Here is a 17,060-nt window from a genome sequence, read left to right as displayed (position 1 = left end):
TGTTGGTTTTAATTACCCTCAGACTTTTATCCCTGGGGCCCTTTGGATCACTTTGTTTCAGTAATGGTGAAGCAGTGTGTTAACCCCTTTATCCCATGACTTTATTAAGTTATTATTTTTATTATTTATTTTATTTTTTCAGTGCAGCAGTTTTGTTCAGCTTAGAAGAGACATTGTTGGGCAAAGGGGTTACCAGAGACATACCCTGTTAACCCTAACTTGGCCCAGATTCCCGTCCTTTGCTGCTTTATTTCGTGTAGCTCAGTGGCAGAAAAACACAAGGCTATGACTCTACATCCTTTCCAGAGCACTTCTTCATGACTAGTATCATATGCTGTTGTTAATCTTTTACTGCAGGTCAGTATTCAAGATGGAGCAATTGCAGTTTTAGTCCAAGTTAGAGTAAAAATGGTATACAGTAGTTCCAGACCCTCAAAGGGTGAACATAATTTTAGATGCAGTTGCTCTAATATGCACATGTTCATATGCAGCTGCTATCAGCCCTACTGCCAGAAGTCCTCTAAGCTGAGCAAAATCAAGTGGAAGTAGCAAAAATAAAAATACAGAAAAATAAATTGGTCTTGAAAATGTTAGTGGTGGCTGATGAAAACTGTGGATCATTAGGAATATGGATAATCAGAGTGAAGTTGTTCTGTGTTTATTACATCTCTCTTCTTAACCAGATAATTGATTGTGAGCCTGGCAGACAGCAATGATGATGGTGATTGTGATGGTGATGATGTGTCCCAAGTAGCAAAAAAAGAAAAAAGTTGAATCATATAGGTTTTAACCCCTGGAGTACAATGATGTCCTGTTCTTCCCCATCTCCAGAGTGTTTTACTCATTTTTGGAGACACTTTTTAAGCTGGAGGTTGTAGATACAACCTTCACTAACCTCTTCACAGTATGAGGTCTCCCTGAAGCTAAATAAAATTATCTGGAGGCAGCAAGAATGACATGGGAAATGTGCATTTCTGGCTGAAAGGGTTGACTGACTGCTATACTCCAACTGCCTTCTCTCCATCTTGAATGCTGAGTTATAGCAAAAGATTAACTTCAGTATGCTGCTTGTCACAAAGTAGTGCTGTGGGAAGGACATAGAGCCACTACATTGTCACTGAGCTATGTGAAATAAGCTGCAAAAGGATGAACATCTGGGCCAAGTTAAGGTGAAAGAAGAACAGGCTTCCTTCCGGCCAAACAAAATCACTGGTTTTTAACAGGAATAAAATACGTTAATGCATCTGCAGAAACAAAAATAGTTAGGCTTGTTTATGTACTGTGAAATCTTCCATTAAACCTGTTGTTATTATTAAATGAATAGTTATTGTCAAACCTGTGCTAGCTGTTGTTTGAATGAGTTATTGCCTTACTTCCTCACTCCATCTTTTGATGGAAAAAATGGGCCTGGGTGATGATGCTGTTAATGATGATGGTGAATTTTATGTCAGAATATGAAATGATGCTTGATTATTGTAGCCAGTTTGTTTTCATCTGATGGAATTGGGCCACTCTTTTGGATACTGTACTGTCATGGTTGCATATGAGGTAGAAATTCACATATGCACTCCTATTCAGTCCCTTGTTTACCGTCTTCTCCACATGGCCAAACCATCTTGGAGTATTTCTCTTTTTGCTTTCAGTCATGTCCACATTAATACCACAACTGCAGTTCTTGATTCCATCCCACTTCATGCTCAGGTACCCATTGACTGCACTGACTCAGCTGCAGTCCTTTTTGCTCCCTGCCATTTTATCCCTGAGTCTTTCCCTTATTGCCATTTTTGTCCTTAGCTGTGTCCCAGTCCACTCACAGAAAATGTTAATAAATCTCCATGTAACAGACAGTAGGTTAAGAAAACAATTCAATGAGTTTTTGACATTTATTATAAAAAATTCACCTGACTAGCATCCACCATTACAGTGAAGCCAAGCAGGTTACAAAATAAATACACATTTTGTAGTAAAGAATTATAAGAAAATGAAATTGCAGAATACTGGGAAGAAAAAGATTCATACCATCTGTATTTGTTTGCAAATGTACAGAAATATTTCATCTTTTCCCTGATGGCAGATTTACACAGGTTTATAATCCATGCCAAATTAGGACTACACTCAGCCACAACTGATGCCTCTAAATCTGCCAGTACTCCTTTATTTAAACTCCATCACCTGTAACTGTAATTCAGGTCTGAAGTGGTCTAGGTACAAGTGATGGAGCTAAAGTAAAGAAGCTTGGGCAGGTATGGAAGAATGTAAGTTGTGACTGAGTGTAATTTTACTCTGATATGGACTATCATTGAGCACAAAGGTGATTAATGAAGTGAAAAATGGAAGAGTTGGATATCAACACTCAAATACTGTACAGAACACCATGGAGAAGACAAAACATTCCTGTGCACACACATACAACTAAATCAGTCAGATCAAACGCAATTATTTACACTCATTCAAAACCAAATCAAAACCATCCAAGTTGTGACCAGCATACAGGGTATTTGCAACTGCCTAATATGTTTAAAAGTTTAAAACTGAGAGTAAAAACTTTGATCACTGCCTCTACTAAAAATCCTTCAGTATGGATCTAAGTTACTGAAGCAATTATAGAACTGAATCAAATGCACAGCATTCAATTCTGCACCAATATACAACTCAGCTGTATATTTATTCACTAAGGATGGTTGCTCTAATCTGCACAGGGTGATGAAAAAGTAAAGCAAAATTTTAAGAAGGTGAAAGTTAAATTTTGTGATGATTTTGACAAGAATCTTGCATACAGCATTCAAGCTTACACCAAAAAGTTAACCCCAAAATCTCTAGTTTACTCTGCATGGGTGCAGTGAATCTAGCTGAAGCAGTAAAAACAAGACTATTGCATGTTTCCATCTAAAGTACATGAGCAGAATAGAAATCACTTCATTATATAGAAAGCTGAGCAAATATAAAGGCTATGTCAGGGTATCAGGGTTGTTAAATAGGTGGCACAGGAGCCTTTGTTGCACCTCTTCCTTAGTCATTTATTTTGCATATTACACCTTAACATTCTCTTGTATGTTACTTATAGCATCTTAATATCAACATAATATGCATCAATGACATACAAAAGGATATTTAGATATAATGTGCGGATTAAATCGCTAATGAAGAGTTGGAAATATCTATAGCCACTTACAGTACAACCCTTTGGCTTTCTGCAGATTATGCAATATAGTATAGTATTTACATATTTCACACGTAGAACAGGCCTTTGTGCGTGAATTTCAAGACTATAAATTCAGTATACCTTAAATCATACTGTTGTTTTTATAAAGTATACTGTAGGTCTTTAATTGCATACTCTGGTTTGCATGAGCAATATGTTGTTTATTTAAGTATACTATATAGTTCTTATTTAGTATACTGCACTGTATTGGTGTATATGGTAGCGACTGACAAATGGGCAGCTTTGCTATACGCACTCACAGGTATGTTGCTTAATATGTCTTATTACATGATGACTGAAAATGCTTGACAACAATACTGAATAATGAATGATGTACAGCAAAAGTTAGAAGCACATATACAGATATTTTAGACAAGATATTTCACAAACGCATTTCGTACAGCTCTTACATATTTCACAGATGCATTTCTCAACATTTTCGTCAGTGGTATTATCCGAGATTCTTAATTTTCATATTATTCATGTTCCCTCTAATATTCCATGCAAGTCCTCATTTAGCAATATCCTAAGAGTTCACTAGTTCACTTGCATGCTAAATTAAAGAGTGCAATAAAACCAAAATAAATCAGATCTAAGCTGAGTGGAGTCAGGACAATAGAAGTCAAGGTTAAAAAAAATAAAAGAATTACATTTCCAGTTAAAGAGAAACAAACGATCATCTGCATAAGGGTCAGAACATAAGTACTTGTGCCTGTATTCTGACTAAGACACTTGGTCAGGCCGATTAGAATATTGATGAAGTTCTGAGTCATCAGGGTTTTACAGCACTAGTGGAATCTGGCAGTAGTCTGAGGCTGTGCATGAAATACCCAGAGCAACTGGAGGCCATACCGTACTTGTACGGTATCACATTGTGGAGTCAAACCATGCATCACCTGTAATACATGCACAGGACTCGTCAGCATAGCAGGCTATATAGCACCTCTTCCTTAATGTTTTCTCTCTCATATTATGCTGTAATATTCTCTCATTTGTTATTTATCCTGGTAATACTGACTGCAGATAAATAACATGGAAAATTACTTAGCGATATGCAGAAATAAACAGTTCAGGAAGATGTGCCTGGGAGTCTTCTAAACTGCTGAGGCTACGATCCTCCAACACACACTGCGCTTTTAGACACCGATACAACCACAATAGTGGCAGGAGTTTGCGAGGTTACACTCAACAGAAGAAATCAACCATGGAGAGCACAGAGAGACAAAGAACAGAAGGCCACAGCAGCACTCTTGAGGCCGTCTTTCACTAGAAGCTACTTAACCCATGCCACTCATGTGTGCTATGTGCCCTTGAACTGCAGCTCAGCATATGTAGTTTCTGGCATATTACCTCACTGTATAAGCTTAGCGGCAAATTAGAAACATATAACACGCATATGTATCATGACTCGCATAGCTTCTGGTGTGGGCGGCCTTTTTGAAGTCAAGTGTTCTGTAGTTGAAGTTGTTAATGGCATGAACAGCTGAATATGAGAATGGTGATAAAATGATTTATCAACAATAACAGCCTCGAGAAAGTGTATCCAACTTGGCCCTGAACAGAGCTGGTCTTGTCAGCCTGAAGGAAATGTAAAGTAGCAAGTAACAGTTGAAAAGTACAGAGAAGTTAGAAAGTAGAGAGTAATGTTTATTATGGAGTGGATAGCATGGGAATTGAACCCATGCACAGCGAGCTCACTAACTACTTGGCCAAAAGGTGTACCCACTAGCCAAGTAAATCAGCTGTTGCTTTATACACTCCAGACACATTAACACTTGCTGCCTGTACTTCAGTGTCATTACTTGCCTCCAAGACCAAGTCTGCAGATGTCAAGACGAGACGCACATGCCCCGGCAGACCCCACCAGCCAGGAGATTGTGAGGTGCGGCAAATGTAACAATCACCCAACCTGATTGTGAGGTGCAGCGAATGTAGACAGTCACCCAACCTCACCTGACCTGACCAGGATTGCCGGGGCTACCTATAAATTACCGTCCTGACCAGAGATTCTTGCGAGTTGCAACACAGTGAGTGACTTGAGCGACTCACGGGCAACTGAACTGACTCACGGCTGACTGAGCTGACTTTGGTGCAAGTCATCTCAAAGAAAACCAAAATCAAGAGTCTAGTTCATGCTGACAAAAAGACAAGAATGGTAGCAGAGGGAGACACAGTGAAGAGTTTATTCTCAACAGTTCAGTCACAACTTCACCAGGAGAATGCTGAAATGCTGGAAAATCTCTTCTTATCACTGTGTCTCCCTTAGCTACCATTCTAACTTGTCACTTAATAAATACCCGGGTCAACTCTCAGCTCAGCAGGTCAATCAACGTGTGCCCAGGTTGACATTAAGGGCACCGCATTGCTTGGTGTCCCGACGCTCAACACCAAAAGTTGCTTGGCGATTTCCTGTTGAGATCACCAACTCAACAGCAGGTGCCTGAATAACCTGACTAGCCTAGTGCTCTGGAGGCTCACGCGGAGGTTGAGAGGTTGGCCAGGCCTTTTACGAGCACCTCCTTGAAGTGGGCATGAGAGGTGAAGCCGCACTCACCCTCCCACTGAGCCTTGCCAACACTGTGGGACTGCAAGGGGAAAAGGAGGAGGGAAGGTTTGTTAGTTTCACTTGTTATTTAACCACAGCAGTAATTTATGAGGAACACTGTATAGACATCCTTCTTTGACAGTTATTTCCAAGCTACTCTTTAATTACCACTTCCTCTCCTTTTAAACTGCTTATTACTCCAATCAATCTTGCAGTTATATGTAAGTGATTTATTTTGCTAACTGTATAAATATATTTTCCCCTGCAATATAAATCATAGCTTTGTCCATAGTGACCAGTACGGTTTGACCCAGACATGTCTAAAAAAAAAAAAAAAAAAAAAAAAAAAAAAAAGCTTGTAAAGGCTAAACAAAATTAGTCTTTTACTAACATGCATTTGCATAAGAGTTCAATATCTTTGCATCATGGTTTGTTGTAAAGTTATCTGAGTTATGCTTACCATGGAGACATCCCTGCGCCATGAAGTGAGGCATTTTCCATCACAACGTGGGCATGGACGTTCCAGTGAGTATCCTCCACACTCTCGGCAGTCCAGAGACACATGGTTGTCACTCCAGCTCACGCCACATCTGTGGGATGAAATACATAATAGAAGAAGTATGAGCAAAATGAAAAAGAAAAAAAAATGAACTAAGAAAAGCCTTATATACATGCTTGCTGAGAAGTTTGCCAACACCTCAACAGAACCTTTCAACTCAGTCAGTTCAACATCACCTGGTAACTGAGTCGCTCTCTTTATCTTAAATACCCAGTTGTGGTTGTATAAAATTCAGTCAGCCTGATATGTGAGGTATGTATGAGTCTCCTTGGTTACTAGTCAGATCACTCCTCCAGTCTGACTACATTTGGTCATCACCTGAGCTAAAAGAAGTTAGGGATTTCCTCAGGTTATGAAAGATCTCAATATTACCTTATCTGAACACAAGTTTTTCCTTGTGTGTGGCTTTTCCTACAGGCAGTGGTAGAATAAAAAAAAAAGTGCTAATACGTTTAATAGGTAAGTAAAGCTCAGAACATTTGAAGAGGGAACACTAAAAACAGATGCTATGAACAGACTGGCCAGTGAAGTAGGTCATATGATATAATTAGCATTTAAGGATGGAAAGTTAGGGACGATGCCATTTGAATAGTGTATCTATAAAAACATATAGGTCATGGCCTCAGTGTTACAGCATCCTGCATCTGTAGGTCTGATATGTATGCATATTTATTTATTCAGGACAGGTTAGCCTGGTAAGGTCAGTCAGAGGGTTCAGGTGAAGGTCATGATCAGATGTACTGTACTTCCTGTTGGTATCGTATTTATTTTTTCCTTGAGATTCTACTGTTCAGGTCAGTTTCCTGTATTTTAATTTAGACTTTGTTATGCGAAAGACCATTGCAGACAAGTTACGATCTCTTTCGATAACCCTCTTTCATGGATAGCCTTTTTTTTTTTTTTTACCATATAAAATAAATTCCTTGAGTTATAAGTTTTGAAAATAAAGTTATGATTGTTTTAGTAAGAGGTTATTAAACTGTAAAAGCCGTAAGATATAAAAATAATAACCACTTGGAAGACGTGATGACTGTAAATATTCATAGGCACGTAGGACCATGGCGCTTGTGTTCATGACAGTGTGCTACAAAGTTCTCGAGAACAAAACTACTCTGCCTGTCCTTCTCTCCATCATACACTAGTAAACAGTGCGATATTCCAAAACCACGTATCATGGGCTTCAAAATACCCCAATGGTGTTTGGAAAGACAGTGGATCAGAGGCGATACAGGACAAAATAAAGGCAACTCCATGAAGGTGAGTGTCGTTTGTTGACATTGTGAATGATAATGTCTTGTTTTCTTATATTTGTTGTGTTGTTTTGACTATTTTTATATATCTTTGAGGTCTTTACGAGTCGTACATAATATACCGACTTGTGAACTGGAGGGAATAGCTTGAGATTTCAGGTTATGTTTCCTAGCGTGTGGATAGGAGACGGTAGGTCGCATATCGGTAGGCTTCGTATCACCTCATTCTGCTGCATTGTAATATTCACTTGTATGCTATTTATATAGTTTTAATTTCGATATACTTTGCGTGAATAACAGTCAAGGGGATATGTGAAGTACAATGTTCAGAATCGCGAGGTGTAACATTTCCAGTCACTTTTGCATAAGTAAATAATACAGCCCAGTGAATGTAGCATATTATTATTATTATTATTATTATTATTCAGTGTGTTATTGCGGTATGAGGTTTAGTTTTAAGGGTCATATACTGTGGGTGGCATTAAACATTTCGCAACACCTTTAGGGATTTATTTAGCATATTACACGATGCCATTTCTCTTAAGCAGAATGAACTCTTCAGGAATAGGTACACGAAATCTCAAAGGTCACAGAGAATATGATCGTAAATCCGTGTCGCATCAGCACACATTGCATCACCTTCCCTCACCACATTCCCTCAGTGTGCAAGAATGGTGAAACGCGCGTCAGCATTACATTCAGTGTTTACCCTTGGCAGGATGGCGATGACAGGTCTTCGTTAGTGCTGTTTTTTTTATATAAATTGCACCACAGTATCTCGTTTGATATCTCGCCATGTATCTTTGTAATACTGATATAGGTAATTTGTATCGTATGTACTGTATAAACTAACATCCGTCTATATGTATGTATGTATCTATAGTGTGTGTGTGTGTGTGTGTGTGTGTGTGTGTGTGTGTGTGTGTGTGTGTGTCCCTTTGGCAAAACACACAATTTTAACATCGTTTTTACGTAGAGATAACCCAGCAAGATAAATGTGCTAGTGAGCCTTCTAAACCCATGAGGATATGGCGCAAATTACAACGCAAGGCCGCGTTTTTCCTTTAGGCATTTCTTGACCGGTTTAGGCCAGTGTATTCCTTGACCCTCTGATGGCCAAGCGAACAGATTTTAGATTATAGTACCGTCCTGAATGCAACCCCTATTGGCTGGAGGATCGTGTGGGCGGAGTCACGAAGAAGTGAGCGGTTACGTAAACGAGAAAGACTGGGTAATAAAATATCGGTGTTATTGACGTGCGGTGTACTGCAGCTGCTTCTGCGTCATAGAAAATATGTGATAACTCACTCGGCTAGCTTACCGTCTATATACTGTATGTTCATTTGTTACCGTAACAGCAGAAACGGCGCATGTAGCGCAGATTTTGTTAGAGCAAGATACCTACCATTAAAATGCTCTAACTTGAAGAATAAAACAATTTCCAGTCCAATCGGGCCACCGGTTCCCGAATTATGACTCATTTCTGAAGATAGGAAGTGACATCGAGCGGAAGGCCGGCGAAGGAGCAAGTCATGATAATGGGTTCTTTTTAACTATGCCATACACAATTGCAGCTTACTTTATTACTGAAAAAAAAAAAATGTTACCACATATAAGCAGTGGTTATGAGTCCAAGGAATTATTGCTAGGAAGTAATTGTAAGTGTTGCTTTTACCTTATAATCACAAACTAGGTGTCCATTACTACCGTGCAGCGTCATGCGAAGGACAGTTCAAAGCAGTTCTGCCTTTGGGATAAGGACTGGCTTACACCAGTCTTGACCGGTCCAGTTTGCCCCCCCCACCACCACCACAAAAAAAAACAAGAAAAACAAAAAAACATGGCCCCGATCTGAACCGGTCTGCACTGATTTAATTGCCCCGGGTAATCGGGACTCATGTTCCCTGTGTCATGACGCCTAAAAAGATGACAAAGGAGGACAGAACACCTGAAAAAGTAGTAAAAGTCAAGTAATTCTCAGTTTACCACCTTTTCCCTGAGCGGCGACGCATGAAAGGTAACAAGGAAAGGCAGGACGCTAGGGAAACCAGCAGCCACGACGACGGGAAGAGTCAAGTAATTTTCAGCCACCTATTCCCTGTGTCTTGAGTCATATAAGGTGACAAAGAGAGGTACGACACTAGGAAACATTCAGCCGTATGTTGGTTATAATTATCAAGGTGGGAAAAAAGTGACAAGGAACTATAAGCAGTATCGGCACGTGTGTGGGTGTGTTTGAGAGAGAGAGAGAGAGAGAGAGAGGCAAAACTATTTTATTGTGAGGTTTGTGGGTATTCCCCGTGAAGTGTGGAGCGACCGGGCATATTTCAGGTGCCGAGCGTCTCCTTTGACCTCCAAACATAATGCGCCCTGGTTTTTCAGTTTTAAATCCGGCATTCTTGGAGTGTTCTTTGTTGCACTGAAACGCTTAAGATGGAGCGTGTACTGAATTATGTACACCAAGAGATGTACTGTACTGTGAGCGTAGGTGGATGAGTGGGTGGATAGGTGGATGGCTTGGTTGACAGGTGGATTGATAACCGGATAGATGGATGAGTGGGTGGATAGGTGGACTGATAACCGGATGGGTGTGCATGTAGGTGGATCGATAGGCAGATGTTTGGATAGTGGATGATGGATGTGCGGGTAGATAGGTAGATGAAAAATGATGGATGGGTCGATGTATAGGTAGATTGGTTGGTAGAATATCAACTTACGTGTAGCATGAGTTGTACTGCGATCTAAGGTCTTCCAGGGTCATCATTGGCGGGTCAGTCATGGTGTGGTTGTGGTGGGGGCCGTGGTGCAGCTCAGGGGGTGTCACCAGGTCAAGTCGTTCTGCACTTCCGCTCTTCTCACTCCTTCCCAGCCAACTGCTGTGGGGGGGGAGGGGTAGGCCAGGTTAAGGCTGGTTAGAAGTGACTGATTGGTTGATTGATTGGTTGACTGACTGACTGACTCCTGTTGGGGGGAGTGGATTAGGCCAAGGCTGGGTAGAATGACTGATTGACTGACTGACTGACTCCTGTTGGGGGGGTAGATTAGGTCAAGACTGGACAGAATTGACTGATTGATTGCACCTGGCAGAATCTCATCACCCAGGTAACTTGAATGCTCATATCAGCACTGGTTACAGTCTGTTTGCTGTAATCTGAGCCGCTCACATCACTTGACCGCTAAGTCGTGGTTACGTCAAATTCGGTGAGCCTTAAGAATGGGTCGCCTTGGGTCAGCTGAGGTCACCGATTGGGTACATATACAATGGGCAGTCTTCATAATAATTAAGAAATTTGTGTCATATATATTAGATTGCCCTTACAACTTAATTACTTTAAAATGAGACAACTGGAAATCAGCGAAAGAGAGAGAGAGAGAGAGAGAGAGAGAGAGAGAGAGGAAAGGAGGATTACCGAGTGCAGGAGGGAAAGAGAGGGAGACAGAGAGAGGTACAAGAATGCAGGGTGAGAGAGAGAGAGAGAGAGAGAAATGGACTGATGGAAGGAGGGACAGAGAGATAGATAGGTACCGTATGTAGAAAGATTGATAGATAGATACATACATATATAGATAGATAGATAGATGGATGGATGGATAGAGAGATAAAGACGGTAGGCAGACATACTGTAAAAGAAGGTAGACATTAATGAGTGTGTATTTACCTGTTAGTGAAGTATGTGTCAGGCTGCATAACTCCGCAGGACATGATTTGGGATGGTCGCTGGGTGGCTGAGTAGACGGATGAGTCTGAGACGCTAGGCCCTGCACGAGAGAAAATAAAGAGAGTGAGCGAGGGAGTAAGGAAGAAAGTAGGGGAGGGGGACGCTTGTTAGTCCATGGGGAAGAGAAGAATGAGACAAGACATACCGGGTACTTCGATTTTGGTCATTGATTTCTGTCTCTCTCTCCTCTCTCTCTCTCCTCTCTCTCTCTCTCCTCTCTCTCTCTCTCTCTCTCTCTCTCTCTCTCTCTCTCTCTCTCTCTCAAGGCTAGTTACGTCCATACTCAGTGAAGATTGCTACTTCCCCGTTCAGTCGAAGGTCAGATAAATGTCAGTCGGTGAGTTTTTGTCTTGAACCGCAACTCTCCAGATTATCGCTTTTGTTTTTGCTGTGTGTGTGTGTGTGTGTGTGTGTGTGTGTGTGTGTGTGTGTGTGTGTCTGCAGCTGTCACTCCAACTGCGTCGCTCCACAATACATATTATTCCCAGTCTGGTTGTTTTTGTCTAACTGAAGTGGCCTAATCCCTTAATGTCATCGGGTGTTTGACTTATTCACACCGCCTCCCCCCACGTCACTCCTGTTGCATAAGCTGGCGTTGCGCTGTTACTCTCTGTTTTCACCTGTTTCGTAGTTATGTGAAATTCAATAAGTCTGTTGTATGAGGTGGAAATCAGTCTCCTTGGTTACTGTGAATGCTTTGTTTTCATGTGACGGAACTAGGCCATTCACAGCTTGAATATGAAGTCGTGGTTGTGTGAAATTCGGTGAGCCTCTAATCTCTCTCTCTCTCTCTCTCTCTCTCTCTCTCTCTCTCTCTCTCTCTCTCTCTCAGACCTGGAATGCTGTGTTGTGGTGTTATGACTCGCGGGTTGGTATTGGTCAAGTCTCTCTCTCTCTCTCTCTCTCTCTCTCTCTCTCTCTCTCTCAGACCTGGAATGCTGTGTTGTACTGTTGACTCGCTTGTGGTTGGTATTGGTTTAGATGTCTCCAGAAACTCTCTCTCTCTCTCTCTCTCTCTCTCTCTCTCTCAGACCTGGAATGCTGTGTTGTACTGTTGACTCGCTTGTGGTTGGTATTGGTTTAGATGTCTCCAGAAACTCTCTCTCTCTCTCTCTCTCTCTCTCTCTCTCTCAGGCCTGGAATGCTGTGTTGTGGTGTTATGACTCGCGGGTTGGTATTGGTCAAGTCTCCAGAAGCTCTCTCTCTCTCTCTCTCTCTCTCTCTCCATCGATTGTTTCCAGGATACTAGATCCAGTTTTCATGACGATTACTTTGTCGTTGCCGTAGACGCACTTCGGTATTATTATTATTATTATTATTATTATTATTATTACTGACACCTGACGATTTTCTCCAGGTGGATTCTACAAGTTGACTGGGATATCAGAGGTTTGTGAATAGTTGCTACACTCTGTTCACATTACCAAGGCGAAAAATTGCTATCTCTCCCTCGTGAATGATGAACTTGGGATAAGGAGTTGGGCAATAGATACTACTGCTTCTGCTGCTACTACTACTACTACTGGTAAATAGCGGCTGTAATAAATAAGACGATGCGGAGTGTGATGGGTTGGCATTCAATTGGGACTTGGATGGGGAGATTAAGACAGGTTTCCAGTATGTTTAAGACCTGAGAACGGTACTGTGATTAATTCCTGTGGCTTATGAAACGGAAGTAAGTTTGCCTGTCGGTATTCAGACCAACACGCAACTGTCTCCTCAAAATAAGTACTCCAAGCCTCTGTTTTCATTTCTAAGTAACGTACCAACTAAGGCGAAGACGGCGTTACCTAGATTTTGTAATTTTCTCACCGCCGTTGTATCAGTAAGGTAATATATCTGTATGTATCGCGACTCTCCTGATTACAAACAGCACTCGTGTGGTTACAGATGTGTTCATACTACTTCAGTGTTGAAATTGTCCTAGGTAAAAATAATGCTAGATAATCCATGTAAGAGCGGTGTGGTTATGGAGAGCGTGGTGACGACCCTCTCCCCCTACCCTACTCTCCCCACTCTAGTCTTGGGAACTTTCCACTACGTTTCCTTACCCCCCTTCCCCTTCTCTCTCTCTCTCTCTCTCTCTCTCTCTCTCTCTCTCGTTTTTCCTTCGTCCTGCCTGTCTTACCATCTCCCTGCTTCTCTTTCCAGTATCGTCTTCCTTATTGCCCTTTTTCATTCTCCGTCCATCTCTCTCTCTCTCTCTCTCTCACACACACACACACACACACACACACACACAGTTTGCCTCATTTTCACATCTTTACTCCTTTCTTTACCTGTCTCACTCATCAGTATTTTGTCTTCTCATTACTTATCCTTCCATATCCACGTTTGTCTTCAGTTTATCCCTTCTCTCTCTCTCTCTCTCTCTCTCTCTCTCTCTCTCTCTCTCTCTCTCTCTCACACACACACGCACACACACACACACCACGCCCCGCTCCACTGTTCTGGCGCCAAGAACTTTCCACTCCCAAGTTCTTGTTTTAACCCTAAATTTAGCACTTCTTCGTGACTAAAAATATTACCCACGATCAGGTATGAGATTGTCGCGTCAAATTCACGTATTTTTCGTTACATGTATTAGTTATGCACTTTGTTATAAGGGTAAGGAAGTCGATATTGTTTGGGACACTAAATAATTTTCATCGTTCACTTTAGTAATGGTTGTCAGTATATGTTAATGGATCTTTGGTGTTAATATAATGAAATTTGTATATATTTTCAACTGTAGTCCTCAGCAGTGAGTCGAATTTTGTACTAAAGATAGGTCCTACATTTGCACTTAGACCTTTTTTTTTCCCCCAGTCGCTGTTTGCTTATGGAAATTTTCAAATGTGTTGATAATGAGTATTTACCGGTGTTGAGGTAGTGCACCTTCCCACGACGACGTCAAGGCGGTAACTACACGTCAAACGGAGCGACGCGGCGACGGTGACTCCCACTGGCCCTCACCCGCGTCCCGCCCACGGCCTAGCCAATCACAAACCAGCTCTCATCCCGACCTAGCCAATCGGAACCCTCCTTACAGAGGTCACAGGAGGTAAACTTTCGTTCCGTATTTCACAATTTAGCATTCAGGTGGGCCTTTTTCTACGTGTATTGCAAAGGGGAGGCCTATTCGGGGGGACAGTTGCTCAAGAATACACCTAGGAAATGATGTAGCCTTGATTTAAATGTCCTTAATCTCTCTCCTGGGTTTTAATAAGAGTGGGAACAGTCGGTTTGATCCTGAAAACGTGATCGCTCGGTTATAAATTCCCTGTGTACTCCGTTATATTACATGGATTTATTTATTTGTCAGTATTTTCTCTCAAACATCTTGCCAGGTACCTTTATTCGTCGTCAGGTGCTGATGTGAGTGGGGACGGTGTAGGGGTTAGGGTGGTGTACTGTAGGTTGGAGAGAGGGTACCTTGATTGTCGAGGACATGGTGACATGGAGACGATTCGTTTGTGGCCACCCTTTCCGGGATTAAGGCAATAGGTAGACAGGTAGGTAGGTAGACAGGTAAGTAGGTGTAGGTAGGTAGCTGGGTAAGCAGGTAAGTTGATAGGTACGGTAGGTAGATAGGTAGACAGGTAAATAGGTAGGTAGGTAGATAGACAGGTAAACAGGCAGATAGGTAGGTAGGTAGGTAAGCAGGTAGGTTGATAGGTAGGTAGGTAGATAGGAGATAGGTAGGTAGGTAGGTAGGCTGGCAGGTGAGTAGGTAGGTAGAGGGGTAGGTAGGTAGGAAAGCAGGTAAGGTGATAGGTAGGTAAGTAAATAGGTATAGGTAGGGAGGTTGGTAGGTAGATAGATAGGTAAGTAATTAGACAGGGAGGTCGATGGACATAAGTATGGATTTACAAGCCGTTACGCAAGGCACATCGATGATAATAATAAGGTGCGCATGAAATACCGTTCCGTAGTAAGTAATGACCATGTGTTACGTAAGAGCAAAGACCTGTACTGTTTGTGTTTATTTTCCGCAAGCAGATTCACGTAACATAGTGGTACTGACTTATTTGAAGGGTATCTGACTGTACTCTTGTATTTTAAGTCTTTAGTATCCGTGGTAATGTTAAAAAGAGGGAATTAGGCGTTTTTGGACATTAACAAAGGGAGATCCCCCGATGACGGACCTGTGGGCTTGGCGACTATGAGCTGATAGGCGGAGGACGGTACGCTATGTTTCTTTCCATCAAAATTCACACACACACACACACACACACACACACACACACACACACACACACACACACACACACACACACACACACACACACACACACAGGCCCCCTGGGGACTGATGGGTTGTCTAAGCATAAAATTGCCATCTCACCATATTGAATGATGTGCTGTGACCTGAGATTAACACGGGAATAAGATGCTGGTCACGAAGAAGTGCCATGGAAGGTATGTAGAGCCTTAGTGTTGCCATATTCTGTCACTGAAGTACGGGAAATATGCTGTAAAAGAAGAAAAAAAGAGGAAGAAGAAGAGAAGGAGGAGGAAGAGTAAGAGGAAGAGGAAGAAGAAAGAGGAGGAGAAGGAGGAAGAAGAGAAGAAAAAAAAAGGAGGAGGAGGAAGATAGGAAGGAAAGAAGGAAGGAAGGAACGTAACTAAGCAAATTAGAAAAGAAAAAGTCTCGCTCACTACTCGGGGCAACTAAGATATAAAAATCGTATGGTAAAGGCAAGATTAATAGAGACGATAAGAGAGCGATTAGGGAGTGATGATGATGATAGTAGTAGTAATAGTAGTAGTAGCAGTAGTAGTAGTAGTTGTAGTAATAATAATAATAATAATGATAATAATAATAATAGCATTCGTCTAAATTTCAGTGTTCGCAATAACGCTTGAGTCAGCTCTTATATCTCGTTACCGATACGACCTTAATCGTTACCTAAGTGATACAGGTAATATGCAAGAAAATATTAAGGTGAAAGACAGAGAACAAGTCGCAACAGAACAGGTGCTACGGGCCTTCCTGTGTCGACGAGCACGTGTTTTGGGGGTAATATGATTCCGGGTGTTTCGCAATAGTGCCAAATTCGGCTCTGATAGGATGTAGTGGGGACGGAATGGGAAGGTGTGTGTGTGTGTGTGTGTGTGTGTGTGTGTGTGTGTGTGTGTGTGTGTGCGATTTTTTTTTGACAGGTTGCGACACTACGGAAATTAAGCGACTTTTTCTTCCCCCCCCCCTCTCTCTCTCTCTCTCTCTCTCTCTCTCTCTCTCTCTCAATCTCTCCCTCGCACGACATTGGATCCTCACTTCGTTACTTCCGCTTCCGAGTCTTGGCCTGCCATTATTATTATTATTATTATTATTATTATTATAATTATTATATTCTTGCTATAATTAAATGTTTACTTAAGCTAGTATTGTAATAGATGAAGGATTTAACAGTAATTCTTAACCTCTTCAGTCTTATAGATTTTACACAGACGGAGTAAAATTCCCTAAAAAATATAATAGGTAAATAATAAAAAAATAAATATCGTACATAAATAGTTGTTGTTTACCGTCATTAATTGCACTGCTGTCTTTAATTCCGCTGGCCTCTTTAAATCCCGTCTCTTTAATTCCGCTGGCCTCTTTAAATCCCGTCTCTTTAATTCCGCTGGCCTCTTTAAATCCCATCTCTTTAATTCCGCTGGCCTCTTTAAATCCCGTCTCTTTAATTCCGCTGGCCTCTTTAAATCCCGTCTCTTTAATTCCGCTGGCCTCTTTAAATCCCGTCTCTTTAATTCCGCTGGCCTCTTTAAATCCCGTCTCTTTAATTCCGCTGGCCTCTTT

The 17,060-nt window shown here is 41.5% G+C and overlaps 1 protein-coding gene across 2 annotated transcripts; it reads right to left on the bottom strand.

Moving 5' to 3' along the window:
- Positions 1 to 1,875: 1,875 nt before the first annotated feature.
- On the bottom strand, positions 1,876 to 14,157 carry Pino (protein pinocchio). Of its 2 annotated transcripts, XR_013898676.1 has the most exons (6): positions 14,134 to 14,157; positions 11,216 to 11,315; positions 10,274 to 10,432; positions 6,208 to 6,337; positions 3,499 to 5,787; positions 1,876 to 3,457 (listed from the first exon to the last, which is right to left on the bottom strand). XR_013898676.1 is itself a non-coding variant. In XM_080278297.1 (5 exons), exons 2-5 carry the CDS (start codon positions 11,257 to 11,259, stop codon positions 5,677 to 5,679), a joined length of 444 nt encoding a protein of 147 aa, XP_080134423.1. In that variant the 5' UTR covers positions 11,260 to 11,315; positions 14,134 to 14,157; the 3' UTR covers positions 1,876 to 5,676. The 2 variants fall into 2 exon arrangements, 1 of the variants encoding a protein (XP_080134423.1); XM_080278297.1 differs by having other exon boundaries at positions 1,876 to 5,787.
- Positions 14,158 to 17,060: the final 2,903 nt, after the last annotated feature.

This window comes from Coenobita brevimanus, chromosome 72 (genome assembly GCF_032717465.1).
Source record: "Coenobita brevimanus isolate Jiangsu-jjx chromosome 72, ASM3271746v2, whole genome shotgun sequence".
Lineage (NCBI taxonomy): Eukaryota > Metazoa > Arthropoda > Malacostraca > Decapoda > Coenobitidae > Coenobita > Coenobita brevimanus.
The sequence above is the reverse complement of the archived record's forward strand: the minus strand, read 5'-3'. Positions and strand labels throughout refer to the sequence as shown.

Coding starts and splice junctions, on each gene's coding strand:
- Pino (XM_080278297.1), bottom strand. CDS start 11,259: ATGTCCTGCGGAGTTATGCAGCCTGACACATACTTCACTAACAG. Junction 10,433..11,215: donor GACACATACTTCACTAACAG/GTAAATACACAC, acceptor CCCCCCCCACAG/CAGTTGGCTGGGAAGGAGTG. Junction 6,338..10,273: donor CAGTACAACTCATGCTACAC/GTAAGTTGATAT, acceptor TTCATCCCACAG/ATGTGGCGTGAGCTGGAGTG.